General features: G+C 41.0%; 2 protein-coding genes across 2 annotated transcripts in view; both read right to left on the bottom strand.

Annotated features, from left to right (window-relative positions):
- The window catches only part of GRIN2A (glutamate ionotropic receptor NMDA type subunit 2A), a 446,701-nt gene that overhangs the window by 301,385 nt on the left and 133,016 nt on the right, over positions 1–12,300 (bottom strand). The gene's annotated exons all lie outside the window — the stretch shown is intronic.
- LOC128561598 (importin subunit alpha-1-like) lies at positions 3,966–5,783 on the bottom strand. Its single transcript, XM_053556039.1, has one exon. It carries the CDS (start codon positions 5,660–5,662, stop codon positions 4,178–4,180), a length of 1,485 nt encoding a protein of 494 aa, XP_053412014.1. The 5' UTR covers positions 5,663–5,783; the 3' UTR covers positions 3,966–4,177.

The following is a 12,300-nucleotide window of genomic DNA, read 5'->3' on the forward strand; positions in this document are numbered from 1 at the left end:
CAGGGCCAGCTCAGAACCCCCAGCAGAAGGATGGCATGATTCAATATGGATCTTATAAAGCAGTGTGCACACCAGGGTGATGCATTTTCATTTCTCAGATACTTAAAAAGCCTTGTTAGTGCTGAAAGATCTCCAGCTACCTGTGTTTCTAAAGAGGGGAAAAACTGTAAATCCTAACAGACTGGAAAGCTAAATCCCTAAAAGACAAGGGTAGCAGAAGACGACAGGCACATGTGCCCCTCACAGTGTCATCAGGAAATTCAGGAGCTTTCTAAATCCTACTTTTCAAAGAGCTGAGCCTGTTTCATCTTCCCCTGATGACCTGTGAGGTGGGAGCACTATGGTCTCTTCCCAGTTAAGAAGACTGAGGAGATTGAGCTCCGAGGACCAGATGTGACAGCTTGACAGAGATGGGGTTTGAACTGAGCAACATTAGAGCCTGTGCCCCTTTCTACACGATCACTGGGTCCTCCCCTGCGTCATGCACTGTGCTTCCAACAGATGTGTCAGGGTGAGCATAAGACACCATCCCTGTTCTGGAGGGGCTCACTATCTTCCAAGGGGAGAGGAATGACACTTGCTAGTCAGGGAGAGGGGTACAAAGACATGATCTGCCTCAAGGTTGAAGGGAGGGCAAGCTCACCCAGAGCTGGCTGGTGGGAAGGTCTCCTGGAAGATGTGTGTCCCATGCTGGGCATACAGAATGGATCTGTTGAAGCTGGAAGTCTCAATCGCCTAAGTGGATCCCATCAAACCTAGGAGTTTCTCTTAAATGCAGATTCTGAGCTCCATCCTTAGAAAATCAGACAGTGGTCTGGTCAAACCTAAGAGTCTACACCTTAACAAACCCCATAGGTCATTCTGATACAAGTTAGGAGTCACACACGGAAACACTGTGGATGGAGAAGAGTGGAGCAGTGGCAGAAAGGTTTCACCTGAAACTTTTCAAATTCAAGAAGAAAATCAGATGACTGGGACAGATGGTTCTGTAGGTGAGTAGCAGAGATCCTGTTGAAGAGGTGGTTTGATCTAGAGGACCTTAAATGTCAGGCTAAAAGAAAGATAATGGATATTTATTGAGCATATAACACAGATCAGACTCTCTAATCCTCACAAAAACTCTGTATGAATACTCCCATTTTAATTTAATTTACCCAAAGTCAACCTGCTAGGAAGAGAAGTACTAGATTTTGAATCTGAATTAGAACTAGAATTCGGGCCCATATTCCTTTCACTTCATAGTATCTATCCTAGGAGTTGTAAGTTAAGAATAAAGCAGAGTCACCGATGTCTTTTCAGCAGGTGGTGACAAGTTCACAGGGAGTTTTAAAAGGGCAAATTTTGTACTTGATGTGAATTGGCCTGGGGAGAAAATGGAGCCAGGATTAGACCACTTTGCCTACTCTAAATCCTGCCTGCTGGAGTGGCAATGACCTTGTGCCTATCGGGGTTGCCTCCAAGATGCAATACAAGCAGTAAAAAGAGAGAAATGTACCTCCTTAAGCATATACAGGTTGGCCGCAAAGTTCACGTATGATTTTAAATTGTGTACGAACTTTATGGCCACCCTGAACATTTGAATATGGGATGGCAATAATAAAATAACATTTAATTTAAAAAATCTTGAACATAATAAAGAAGCAAAACCAAAGAAAAGAAGAGCCACACATGGATAAAAGAGATAACCAAAAGAAGACAAGCAAAAAGAAGCCAAATAAAATTATAAGCTGATCCTTGGGGAAGAAAAAAAAAAAAAAAAACATTAAAAGAATTTCCTGACATGACTGTTTAAGAAAAACAAACTAAAGAAAAGAAAACTCGAATTGTGCAAAACAAACGTGAACACATGCTTAGCTTCATAAGCAATGAGATAAATGCAAATTGAAAACAACAGCAAGATTCTATTTCTCATCTATCATATAACTAAAAATGAACAAGACTAATAATTCAAAGATTTGAAGAGAATATGAGAAAGTCATGTCTTTCATTCTTTGGTGTGAGAGCATAAACTTGCTCAATCATTTTGCAGAAGAAATTGGCAGGCTCTAGTGGTGCTGAGGAGGCCCACAGTCTGTGACCCAGAAATTCCACTTACAGGTATCTCTCACTGAGAAAATTTCTTATCTGTGCAAGGATGTTCATTCCTTCACTTTTTTAAATAACGAAAATGTGCCCATCATTCAGTCCATGGATAAGTAAAATTTTTATACCTCTGTACAGTGGATATTACAAAACAGTTAAAATTAATCCACCACAGCTACATTTATAAACACTTATGAACCTCAGTAATATAATAGTAAAAAGAAATAGTTGGAAAAGGATAAATACAATATAGTATTGTTTATAAAAGGCTTCAAACATACTAATACCATATACTCCTTAGGGCTGCGCATACAAATGCAAAAATGTATCAGCTTTTGTTAGTGGTTCCCTTTGATAGAGAGGAAGAGAAGAGAATGAAGGGTGGAAGCCTTCAACAGCATCTTCATTTCTATTTTAAAAATCTGAAATAAATGTGACAAAAATATTAACGTTTGTTAAATCTGAATAGTTACTATATGGGTGTTTTTTATTTTATTCCCTGCACTTTTCTGCATGTTTGGAATATCCCAGCATTTACAAATCTTCTCTTTGAAAGAGAAAGAAGCTTCAAACGCAATTATGTGACTACTCTGAGTAGTCTCTGAGACTCCTGAGTTCTGAGACTTCTGAGTTCACTGGAGATCTTTGGACTAAAGCTAAATGATGCCACAAGCCAATAAATCTTTTGAGAAGATGGCTGGCATCTGATAAGGTTGAATCCATCTGGCACCAACCTGAAAACCCCCTATTAAAAGAGCACTGGCAAACTCAGTCTCTTAAATAGATCACATCAGAACAGGTGCTTTTAAGGTCAACTGAGCCCTTCTATAGGCAAATAAAATAAAACCTCAATAGAAATCAACTTACCCAAACTTTGGGATCACCAACACTATATTAACCCCTGTGCAATTTGAAATAAGGAAACCGGTTAGGTAAATCTGAGGCATATTTATTTAACATCAGATTTATGATTTTAAATAAATAATAATTGAGATATAAACAGTGGAGTCTATATTTTTTCAGTACCTAAATAGCAGGAATGATACAAAACATATAATTACTTTCTCAGAGTCACTGTGAACACCAGAAGCACCTTCTAGGATGTATATAGTTCAAAGTGGACATTGCACCAAATGAACTCACACATACACTCCCTCACGCCCGAAAGTTCACAGCCCAGGACAGCTGGTAGCAGCCGTTCCAGTGAACACCATTTCTGAACACAGAGAAAACCAGACAACAGATATTTAATAAGCACTTCCTAACTGCAAAGTATAACACCAAGAAATATAGAGTAGGTAAATATACAGAGGGGTGACCCACAAAAAAAGTGTACATGTTTTAAGAAGGGAAAACACAGGCAGCGCCTGTGGCTCAGTGGGTAGAGTGCCGGCCCCATATACTGAGGGTGGCAGGTTCAAATCCAGCTCCGGCCAAACTGCAACAAAAAAATAGCCAGGCGTTGTGGCGGGCGCCTGTAGTCCCAGCTGCTCGGGAGGCTGAGGCAAGAGAATCGCCTAAGCCCAGGAGCTGGAGGTTGCTGTGAGCTGTGTGAGGCCACGGCACTCTACCGAGGGCGATAAAGTGAGACTCTGTTTCTACCAAAAATAAATAAATAAATAAAGAAGGGGAAACACGGCATTAAAATTGTAATAATACTCACTATATATTAATAGTATTTATTGTTTTGTTTATTGTATCTTGTACCTCTTCTAATTTTTTTTTTTTTTAAGTAAAGAAAAGGGTAGACTTTAATCTTTATTTACAGGACACTGCAAGATATGAAATTCCACATAGAAATAAGAAACCCTTTCAGAGGATAGGCTCCAGACAGTATGTATGTACAGTTGGGAACTGTTCAAGTATAGTTCTGTTGTAAAAAGTGCTACAATAACAAACCACGTTTAAAAAGAGTTCGTAGTAGAGAAATAGTTAAGACAAACTTATACCAAACGCAGTACACGACAACTTTGTGCCTCAGCTATACAATCTAAAAGTTAAAAGTCCCAGGAGTCCCATCCTGAACTTGGAACGTATAGCCTTCAGAGGTAGTTTCTGGTACTACATTTTGATCCTCCTCTTCCTCTACAGAGAACTACTTCTCAATCAAGTTTAATGAAGCCTTGTACACAGACTCATTTTCATGGTTTTGTAGAGCTTCAATTTTGTCCAAACCTCCACATTCTTCAATCATTATACTAAGTTTCTCAGTTTCACCTAGTTTTTCAGCAGCCTGAAAGATATTTGAAATGGCATCCAGAATAACCAGAATAATTTTGGTATCTTTTGCAGTTAAGAGGTTCATCAATGGTTCTATTATGCCACAATGAACAAGGTATACAATCTGTTCAACTGTTCCACCACGTGTATAGTTGGTCACAGCCCATACAGCTTCCTTCTGTGTCTTAAAGTCTGCCTTAGAGAGAACACCAACAAGTAATGGGACTAGTCCATGATTCACAACTTGCTGTATCTGGTCCTGACGGCCAGCTGTGATGTTTGACATTGTCCATGTAGCTTCCTTTTGGATGTTAGTTTTGGGGTTGGTCAGCAGGCTGGGAAAGACAGTAAGTGCTCCTGCATCAATTACAACCTGAGTCTGTTCATCTGTCCCAGTGACAATATTCCCTATGGCTCTTAGTGCAGGAGTCACAATTGGCAATTCAGTAGCTCCCAAAAGCTTCACAAGTTGGGGCACAACTCCTGTTTTCAGAACCATTTCATTCCGTTCGTTTGGACCATCAGTAAGGTAAGAAATAGCCCAGCAAGTATCTGCTAATACCTCTGGATCATCATGATGCAGGAGACACACTAAAGTAGGAAGAATCTGTTCCACAGCATCTAATGGGGGTGCGGGATTCTTGTTGCGACAAAGGTTTGAAAGTGTCCAGGTAAGATTACGTAAGTAACCACATGATAAAGATGACATATCAGGAATAGCTAGAAGAGCCAACAGTGGGTCAACTGCACCATACTTAGTAACCAAGTCTCGGAAAACTGAACCATCACCTGCAATGTTTCCTAGAGCCCACACAGCTTGTTCACTGATATGAGCATGGGGAGATGCCAACAGAGAAATGAATGCTGGAATAGCACCTCCATCTACCACAGCCTTAGTCTGTTCTGATGTCCCAGAAGCAATGTTAGTTAGTGCCCATGCAGGTTCAAACTGAATGGGACTACAATCAGTTCTACCCAAGAAGGACACAAATTTTGGGATCAAACCAGCTCGGATTATATTGTCGATGGGAGGCTGTTTTTCTCTAGAAAGTAGTTTCCTGGCAGCCTGAGTAGCTTGGAGCTGGTTTTCCATATTGGTGCTATTTATACCTTTGACAATGTCATCCACAGACCAATTTACAGTACCCTGGTTGTTTCGGTTTTCCTGCAGTGGAGAAGTAGCATCATCAGGAAAAGAGCTTACATTTCTCCTTTTCAGCATCTGGTCATCTTTCTTAGCTTTCCTCAACTCCACATTAACTTCTATTCGGCGTCGCCTCATTTCTGTACTGTCTTTTCCCTTGTTCTTGAACCTGTTAAGTCGGGCAGCTGGTGAATTAGCATTCTCATTGGTGGACATGGTTATGAGACAAAGGGAGATAGCTGCACAGCTAGCTCAAGCTTCCACAGGAGGTGGTGCAGGACTCAGAAGATCTGGGTCGGCTGCCCTGGAAACGTCCACTGCAGCTCAGGCAGAACACGGTGTCACCTCTTCTAATTTTATTTTGGCAATTACAAGAGATGCAAGGTACAATATACCAGATAACAAATGTTATCAGTATATACCAAGTAAAACAATTATAATACATGTTTTCCTTTCTTCAAATGTACATACATTTTTTTGGTAACCAGTGTATTATCAGAAATTCTACTGTGAAGAAATTAATAATCTAGTTAGTTCATTTAAATTTAAGACATGAAACAAAAATTCTAGAAGAGAGTGTGGGGAAAACACTTGAAGATATTGGCCTGGGAAAAAACTTTATGAAGAAGACACTCCCCACCCCCAGCAATTGCAACAACATCAAAAATAAATAACTGGGATTTGATCAAGCTAAAAACCTTTTGCACAGCTAAGGGTACCACAAACAAAGCAAACAGACATTCTTCAGAATGAGAGAAGATTTTTTCATGTTATGAATCTGACAAAGACCTGATAACTAGAATCTATTGAGAACTCCAAAGAAAAGTACAAATAACCCCCTCTATAAGTGAGTAAGATATTTGAACAGAAACTTCTCTGAGAATAACAGATAAATGTCCAACAAATACATGAAAAAATGCTCATCATCTTTAATCATCAGAGAAATGTAAATCAAAACCACTCTAAGATATCACCTAACCCCAGCGAGATTAGCTCACATCAAAAAGTCACAAAACACCAGATGTTCGTGTAGATAGGGAGTGAAGGGAACACTTCTGTATTGCTGATAGGATTGCAAACTAATACAGCCTCTTTGGAGAGAATCCTCAAAGATCTAAAAGTAGACCTTCTGGCTCGGCACTCATAGCACAGTGGTTATGGTACTGGCCACATACACCAAGGGTGGCAGGTTTGAACGTGGCCCGGGCCAGCTGAACAATGACAACTGCAACAGAAAAAAAAAAAAAAAAAAAAAGTAGACCTTCCATTTGATACTGCAATCCCATTACTAGGTATCTACCCAAAAGAACAAAAATCATTTTATCACAAAGACATTTGCACCAGACTGTTTATTGTGGCTCAATTCATCATTGCCAAGTCGTAGAAGCAAACTAAGTGCCCACCAACCCATGAATGGATTGATAAACTGTGGTATATGTATACCAGGGAATATTAGTCAGCCATTAAAAAAGATGCTGACTTTACATGTTTTACATTTACCTGGATGGAGATGAAATACATTCTTCTTAGTAAAGTATTGCAAGAATGGAAAATAAAGATCCAATGTACTCCATACTAATATGAAATCCATATATAAATAATTACATGCTCATAAGAACAATAAAACACAAATATAATCTAGTAGGGGAGTAGAGAGAGGTGGAAGGGGGGAGGATGTTTGGCAGAAGGAGGGAGCGCCTGAGGTGGAACCTCACTTAAGGTGCATATAGTGAGGGTGTATAACACACCCCCAGGTGAGGGGCTCTTTTACAAATGGAACTTTACCCTGGAAGTGAGAAAAACATAACCTAAAAATTCATACCCTCATAATAATTTGAAATAAAAAACAAATTTTTAAAAAATCTGGCTCATCCATACATGTATCCAACCAACCATCTGTCCAACCCTCCACCTAGCTGCTCTTCCATTGCTCTATTCATTCAGCCCTACATCTTTCTACACATCCATTCAAACCATTCATTTGCCATTCCACCCACATAGCAACCCTGCCACCTAACCTCCCACCCTTCCACCACCTTGCTCTTCCCTTCCAGTACTCCATTCACCCACTAAGCTGCCTTCCTTGGCTCCAGACATTCATCCCCTTAACCCTCTAACCAACTGTACTGGGTTGACTACTGTGAAATAGTGAAAATTCATGTTCACCCAAAACCTCAGAATCTGACCTTATTTGAAAATGGGGTCTTTGCAGAAGTTATTAGCTAAATTAAGGTGGGCCCTAATTTGATGACTGGTGTCCTGAGCATGGGAGTAGAAATACACACATGTAAGAAGAAGGCTATGACGACATGGAGGTAGGGATTGGAATTATCTCTCTATATACTGAGGGATGCCAAGAATTTCTGGCAACCACCAGAAGTTAGAAAATTCAGGGACAGGTCCTCCCCTAGAGTCCTCAGAGAGAGCTCAGTCCTGCCAACATCTTGATTTTGGACTGGCAGCCCCCGGAACTGTGATAAAATAAATTCCAAATAAAATAAAATACAATTGCAAGACTTTGTTTGGCACCTCTAGGAAACTAATGTACCATCCCTCCCCCCTACCCCTCCTCTCCATCTCTCAAGCCCCCAGCTAATTATCCCCCCAACTATCCAACCCTCCACCATCTGTCCATCCGCCGATCCATGCATCTATCAGCCATATATACACAGTGCCTTATTTAGGGTCTATGTGCCAAGCACTGTCCTGTATACAATAATGTCAAGAGCAGTAGCAAGATGTCATGCCTCTCCCCTCCCACGTGTGTTAATATCCCCACTAATATCACCAGACCTCAAGTGTAAACACAATCTAAGTAAATACAATGGGCTAGCTCTGCAAATTGAACTTCAAGGTACGTCCCTCAGCCCCCCACCCCACCCCCGGCTCCTGCAACTATATTGATGGCATTTAAGGCTCTTCCAAAATACAAGTTATGGAGCCTCCATCACATGAGCAGAAAGACATCTTATCTGGGAAGGGCTCTTCCCACATGAATATACAGACTTTACTTAAATGACCATACGAATAAATACATATTTATCAGTTTTGCTGTACTCCATGAAGAAAAGAACTCAGATCTACAAAGAAGATAGCACTGCAGGGAGGGGCACTGAGGAGGCTGGAGAGCAGCGGGAAGCCTCTATGAGCTGCAGAAACAAGACATGCTCGTAAGAAGTAAAAAAACATCACTTCACAAAACATTACTGTAGAGGCTGGGGGTTATTGGGTTGCAGATAACAGCTTCTCATTCTCAGAGGAGGGGGAAGCCCACTGCAGACTGCAAAGGTTCCCTGGAGAAAGATTTGACTGGAGGCTGAAGGATAAATGAGATCCAAGTAACTGGGGAGAGGGGTGTATACTAGGGGGGTGTGGGGGGCCTCATTCAACCAAAGTGCAGAAGTCATATCTATTCCAGACGATCTTGACTTTAATGTGCCAAGGACCACTTTGCATGTCAGTGATGCTCTCAGGTTCCTTTTCAGAAAAAAACTCATTAAATCACTGAAATAAAAATACACTTGATTGCCAAAAAGAAAAAAAAACAAATTACATCAAAATGCAGCCACAATAATTTTATAAATAAAGTTGTGATATGAATATGTCCATATTAACGTGCTAAAATCTCAAAATCTGCCCTGTGCACCGTAACTGCGATGATTTCAAAGTGACTTGGTGCAAGCCGCTAACAGTCCCGAGGTACCTGCAACAATGCTAATGTGATAGGAAAACACAAGTGCTTTCTCTCGGTGGGAAAAATCCAAGAACTGCTGATATTGCTGTGGTTTATTGCTACCATTCAAACTGAAAGGAAATGAAAATTTCAGTTAGAAGTAAGTGAAAACAGGCAATTGTTTTTGCCCATCCAAGTTTACAGAGCACAGAGTTCTATCCGCAGCCGCCTTGGGGGCCCATGCATGTGTTTAGGTACTCAAGTATTCACGCTTTCATCCCCCAAATCCTGAGTGTTTATGATATTCCTGACTGTATAGTTAGTGCCAGCAGCACACTGAGGCAAAAAAGACGGATGTGCTGTCTTCCCTAATGATCTTATATTCTAGTGGGCAGAGACAATCGAGGAGCAGGTAAGTAAACAAGAGAGCTATAGATAGTGAAAATTGCTGGGCAGAGGATCCACAGGGTGCTGTGGGGACCAGCGAGGTTTCTCTTATGTTGGTGCCCCTGAGGACCAAGCTCTGCAGGGATGTGGGGAACCTCAACACAGGGAAGGGGGTCCAGACAAAGGATGTGTAATGGGAGAGGAGCCTGGGCACCTGAGGAACAGAAGGAAGGTTCTGTGGCTGGAGTAAAGACAGCGATCGGAGGAGGAGGAGATGAAACCAGAGATGGAGCAGCTGTGCACCCACAGAGGGTGGGTTCTGCTGCACTCTGGGCAGCCACCGAGGCAGCTTATGCAGGGGAGGAACAGAATTGGAATCTATTGTTTCAAAAGATTTCTTTGGGCATGGAGTGGAGAATGGATTGCAGAGAAAAAGATACGTGGCAGAAGAGACCAGCTTAGAGGTCTCTGCATTCATTCCAGTAAAAGTCAGGGGCGGCTTGACACAGGTCTGGGGTTAGGGTGGGGTGAGTGATAAAATTTAGGAAAGCACTCACACACTCAGGGGCATGCAAGTGTGGGGTTCAGCTAGTCCATGCTTGGACTGCTAGTAGAGATGAACAGATTAAAGATACATTTTACAGATAAAATCAAACATATTCTGGGAATTTCTAAAGTCCAGAAGTAATAATTTTAGAAAGAAGCTTATGTAACAGACTATAAAGGGTCTTAAGAAACAGGGGAAGGAATTTTGACTTTCTTCTATAACTAATGAAGGGTCATAGAATTTAACAAATAAAATTACATACACTGGCTTGACAAAAACATAAACATTTTTAGGGGATGGTAAGTAAGGGGTAAGTAAAGAGAAGCTTGGGCCCTGTTAGGTTTCAAATGAGTAAAGATCCAGCCAGGAGAACAGAGACCATTCTAGGTATTTCTGATGGAGATAATTTAATATGGGGAATTGGTTACACAGGAGCACCAGGACAGAGAAAGTAAACAAAAAATGGAAAGATACTAATATCCTTAGGCTGATGGAAAAGAGGTGACATTACAAATCCCAGAAGCTGGGGTGTCACACAGGAGCAAGTCCCATAATAGGAACCACCTGGGGACTGGGACCTTGGAGGTTGTCCATAGAAAGCTAGATGGAATACACGTGGTGTTTATTTTCCATTTTGTGATAGTTCACTTAGAAGAATGGTCTCCAATTCTATCCAGGTTGTTAAGAAAGACACTAAGTCACCATCTTTTTTATGGCTGAGTAATATTCCATAGTACATATATACTACATTTTATGAATCCATTCATGAATTGATGGGCATTTGGGTTGCTTCCACGTCCTTGTGATTGCAAATTGCACTGCCATGAACCTATGTGCTCCTAGGGAAGCAAATCTCAACGCAATTGGGAGTGGAAGGGGAGAAGGGGAAGGAAAAGTCCTACCCAAAGGTTACATTGCATATTTTCTGGATAAGGGGCACACCTATAACCATGACTTAAATTATGTTAAAGCAAACTGTAACCAAAATGTGTGCATTCCCATAATATCTTGAAATAAAAATAAAGAAAGAAAAAGGAAAAAGAAAGAAAGAGCAAGAAAGAGATATCCCCACGTTGGAGTAAGTGAAGGAGAAACGTTCTGGAGTCTGGATGAAATACATCTCTGAAGTATAGAGCAGAGAAAGGGAAGGGCAGGGAATGGGGTGAGAACAGCAAGGCAAATTGAGCAGACCTAGAAACAAAGTCCTCACAACCCAATCCTCCAGACGAGAGAGAGAAGGGAAACCATGAGCTTCCAGACATGGACCATGTGCCAAGTTCTGAGCTCAATGTTTTCCAATGTTATTTCAGTTCTTTCACACACATTATCTCTGTTTGGCCCCACCATGACCCATTTTATGAATAAGAAAATAAAGGTTCAATAAGACTGAGAAACCTATTCAGGATTCCTCAGCTAGTAAGTGGCTAAGCAGACATCTAAATCTATGTCTGGGTGGTTAGTATTTATATTCTTTCCTCTGACACCCATTAGTCTCTGAAAAATAGTAAGGCTGTTCTTAGTGTTTGATCTCCAACATCTTTATTTCTGTAAGAAAGGCATCATACTTTAATCACCATCTTCATTACTATCATCATTACTATTATTATTATTTTTCAATTTACAAGGCCAGGCACAGTGGCTCATGCCTATAATCCTTGCATTCTGGGAGGCCAAAGCGGATGGATCGCCTGAGCTCAGGGGTTCAAGACCAGCCTGAGCAGGAGTGAGATCCCATCTCTAAAATACAGCCAAGCATTGTGGCAGGCACCCATAGTCTCAGCTACTTGGGAGGCTGAGACAGGAGGATAACTTTAGCCCAAGAATTTAAGGTTGCTGTGAGCTATGATGCCGTAGCACTCTCCCAAATGTGACAAAGTGAGAGACTCTGTCTCAAAAAAAATAATAATAAAAATAAATTATTTTTGATTTAGAGAAGAGGAAATTGAAGCTCAGAAAGGCTAAGTAACTTGCTCCAAATCACACAGCTAGTAAATGGCAGATTCACAAATCCAGGAATGTCTAACATAGACTTGTGTTTGCTTTTTACTACAGCAAGCTAAACTGTCCGCTTATAACATACCCACAAAAGTTCATGTCAAACCACCCCCAAAACTATTGTCTTACCATCTAAATCAAAGTAATTCTGAAAGGCATTGCAACAAAAGTGCATGAGGAGCTGGCAAGGTGACCTCATGGTGTCAGCATAGATCTAGGCTCTTTCTGGATTTCCTTTGTACTCTTAAGCAC

This window comes from Nycticebus coucang, chromosome 12 (assembly GCF_027406575.1).
Source record: "Nycticebus coucang isolate mNycCou1 chromosome 12, mNycCou1.pri, whole genome shotgun sequence".
Lineage (NCBI taxonomy): Eukaryota > Metazoa > Chordata > Mammalia > Primates > Lorisidae > Nycticebus > Nycticebus coucang.

What these genes read in the sequence shown, in the direction of transcription:
- LOC128561598 (XM_053556039.1), bottom strand. Translation starts at nt 5,662, where the DNA reads ATGTCCACCAATGAGAATGCTAATTCACCAGCTGCCCGACTTAACAGG.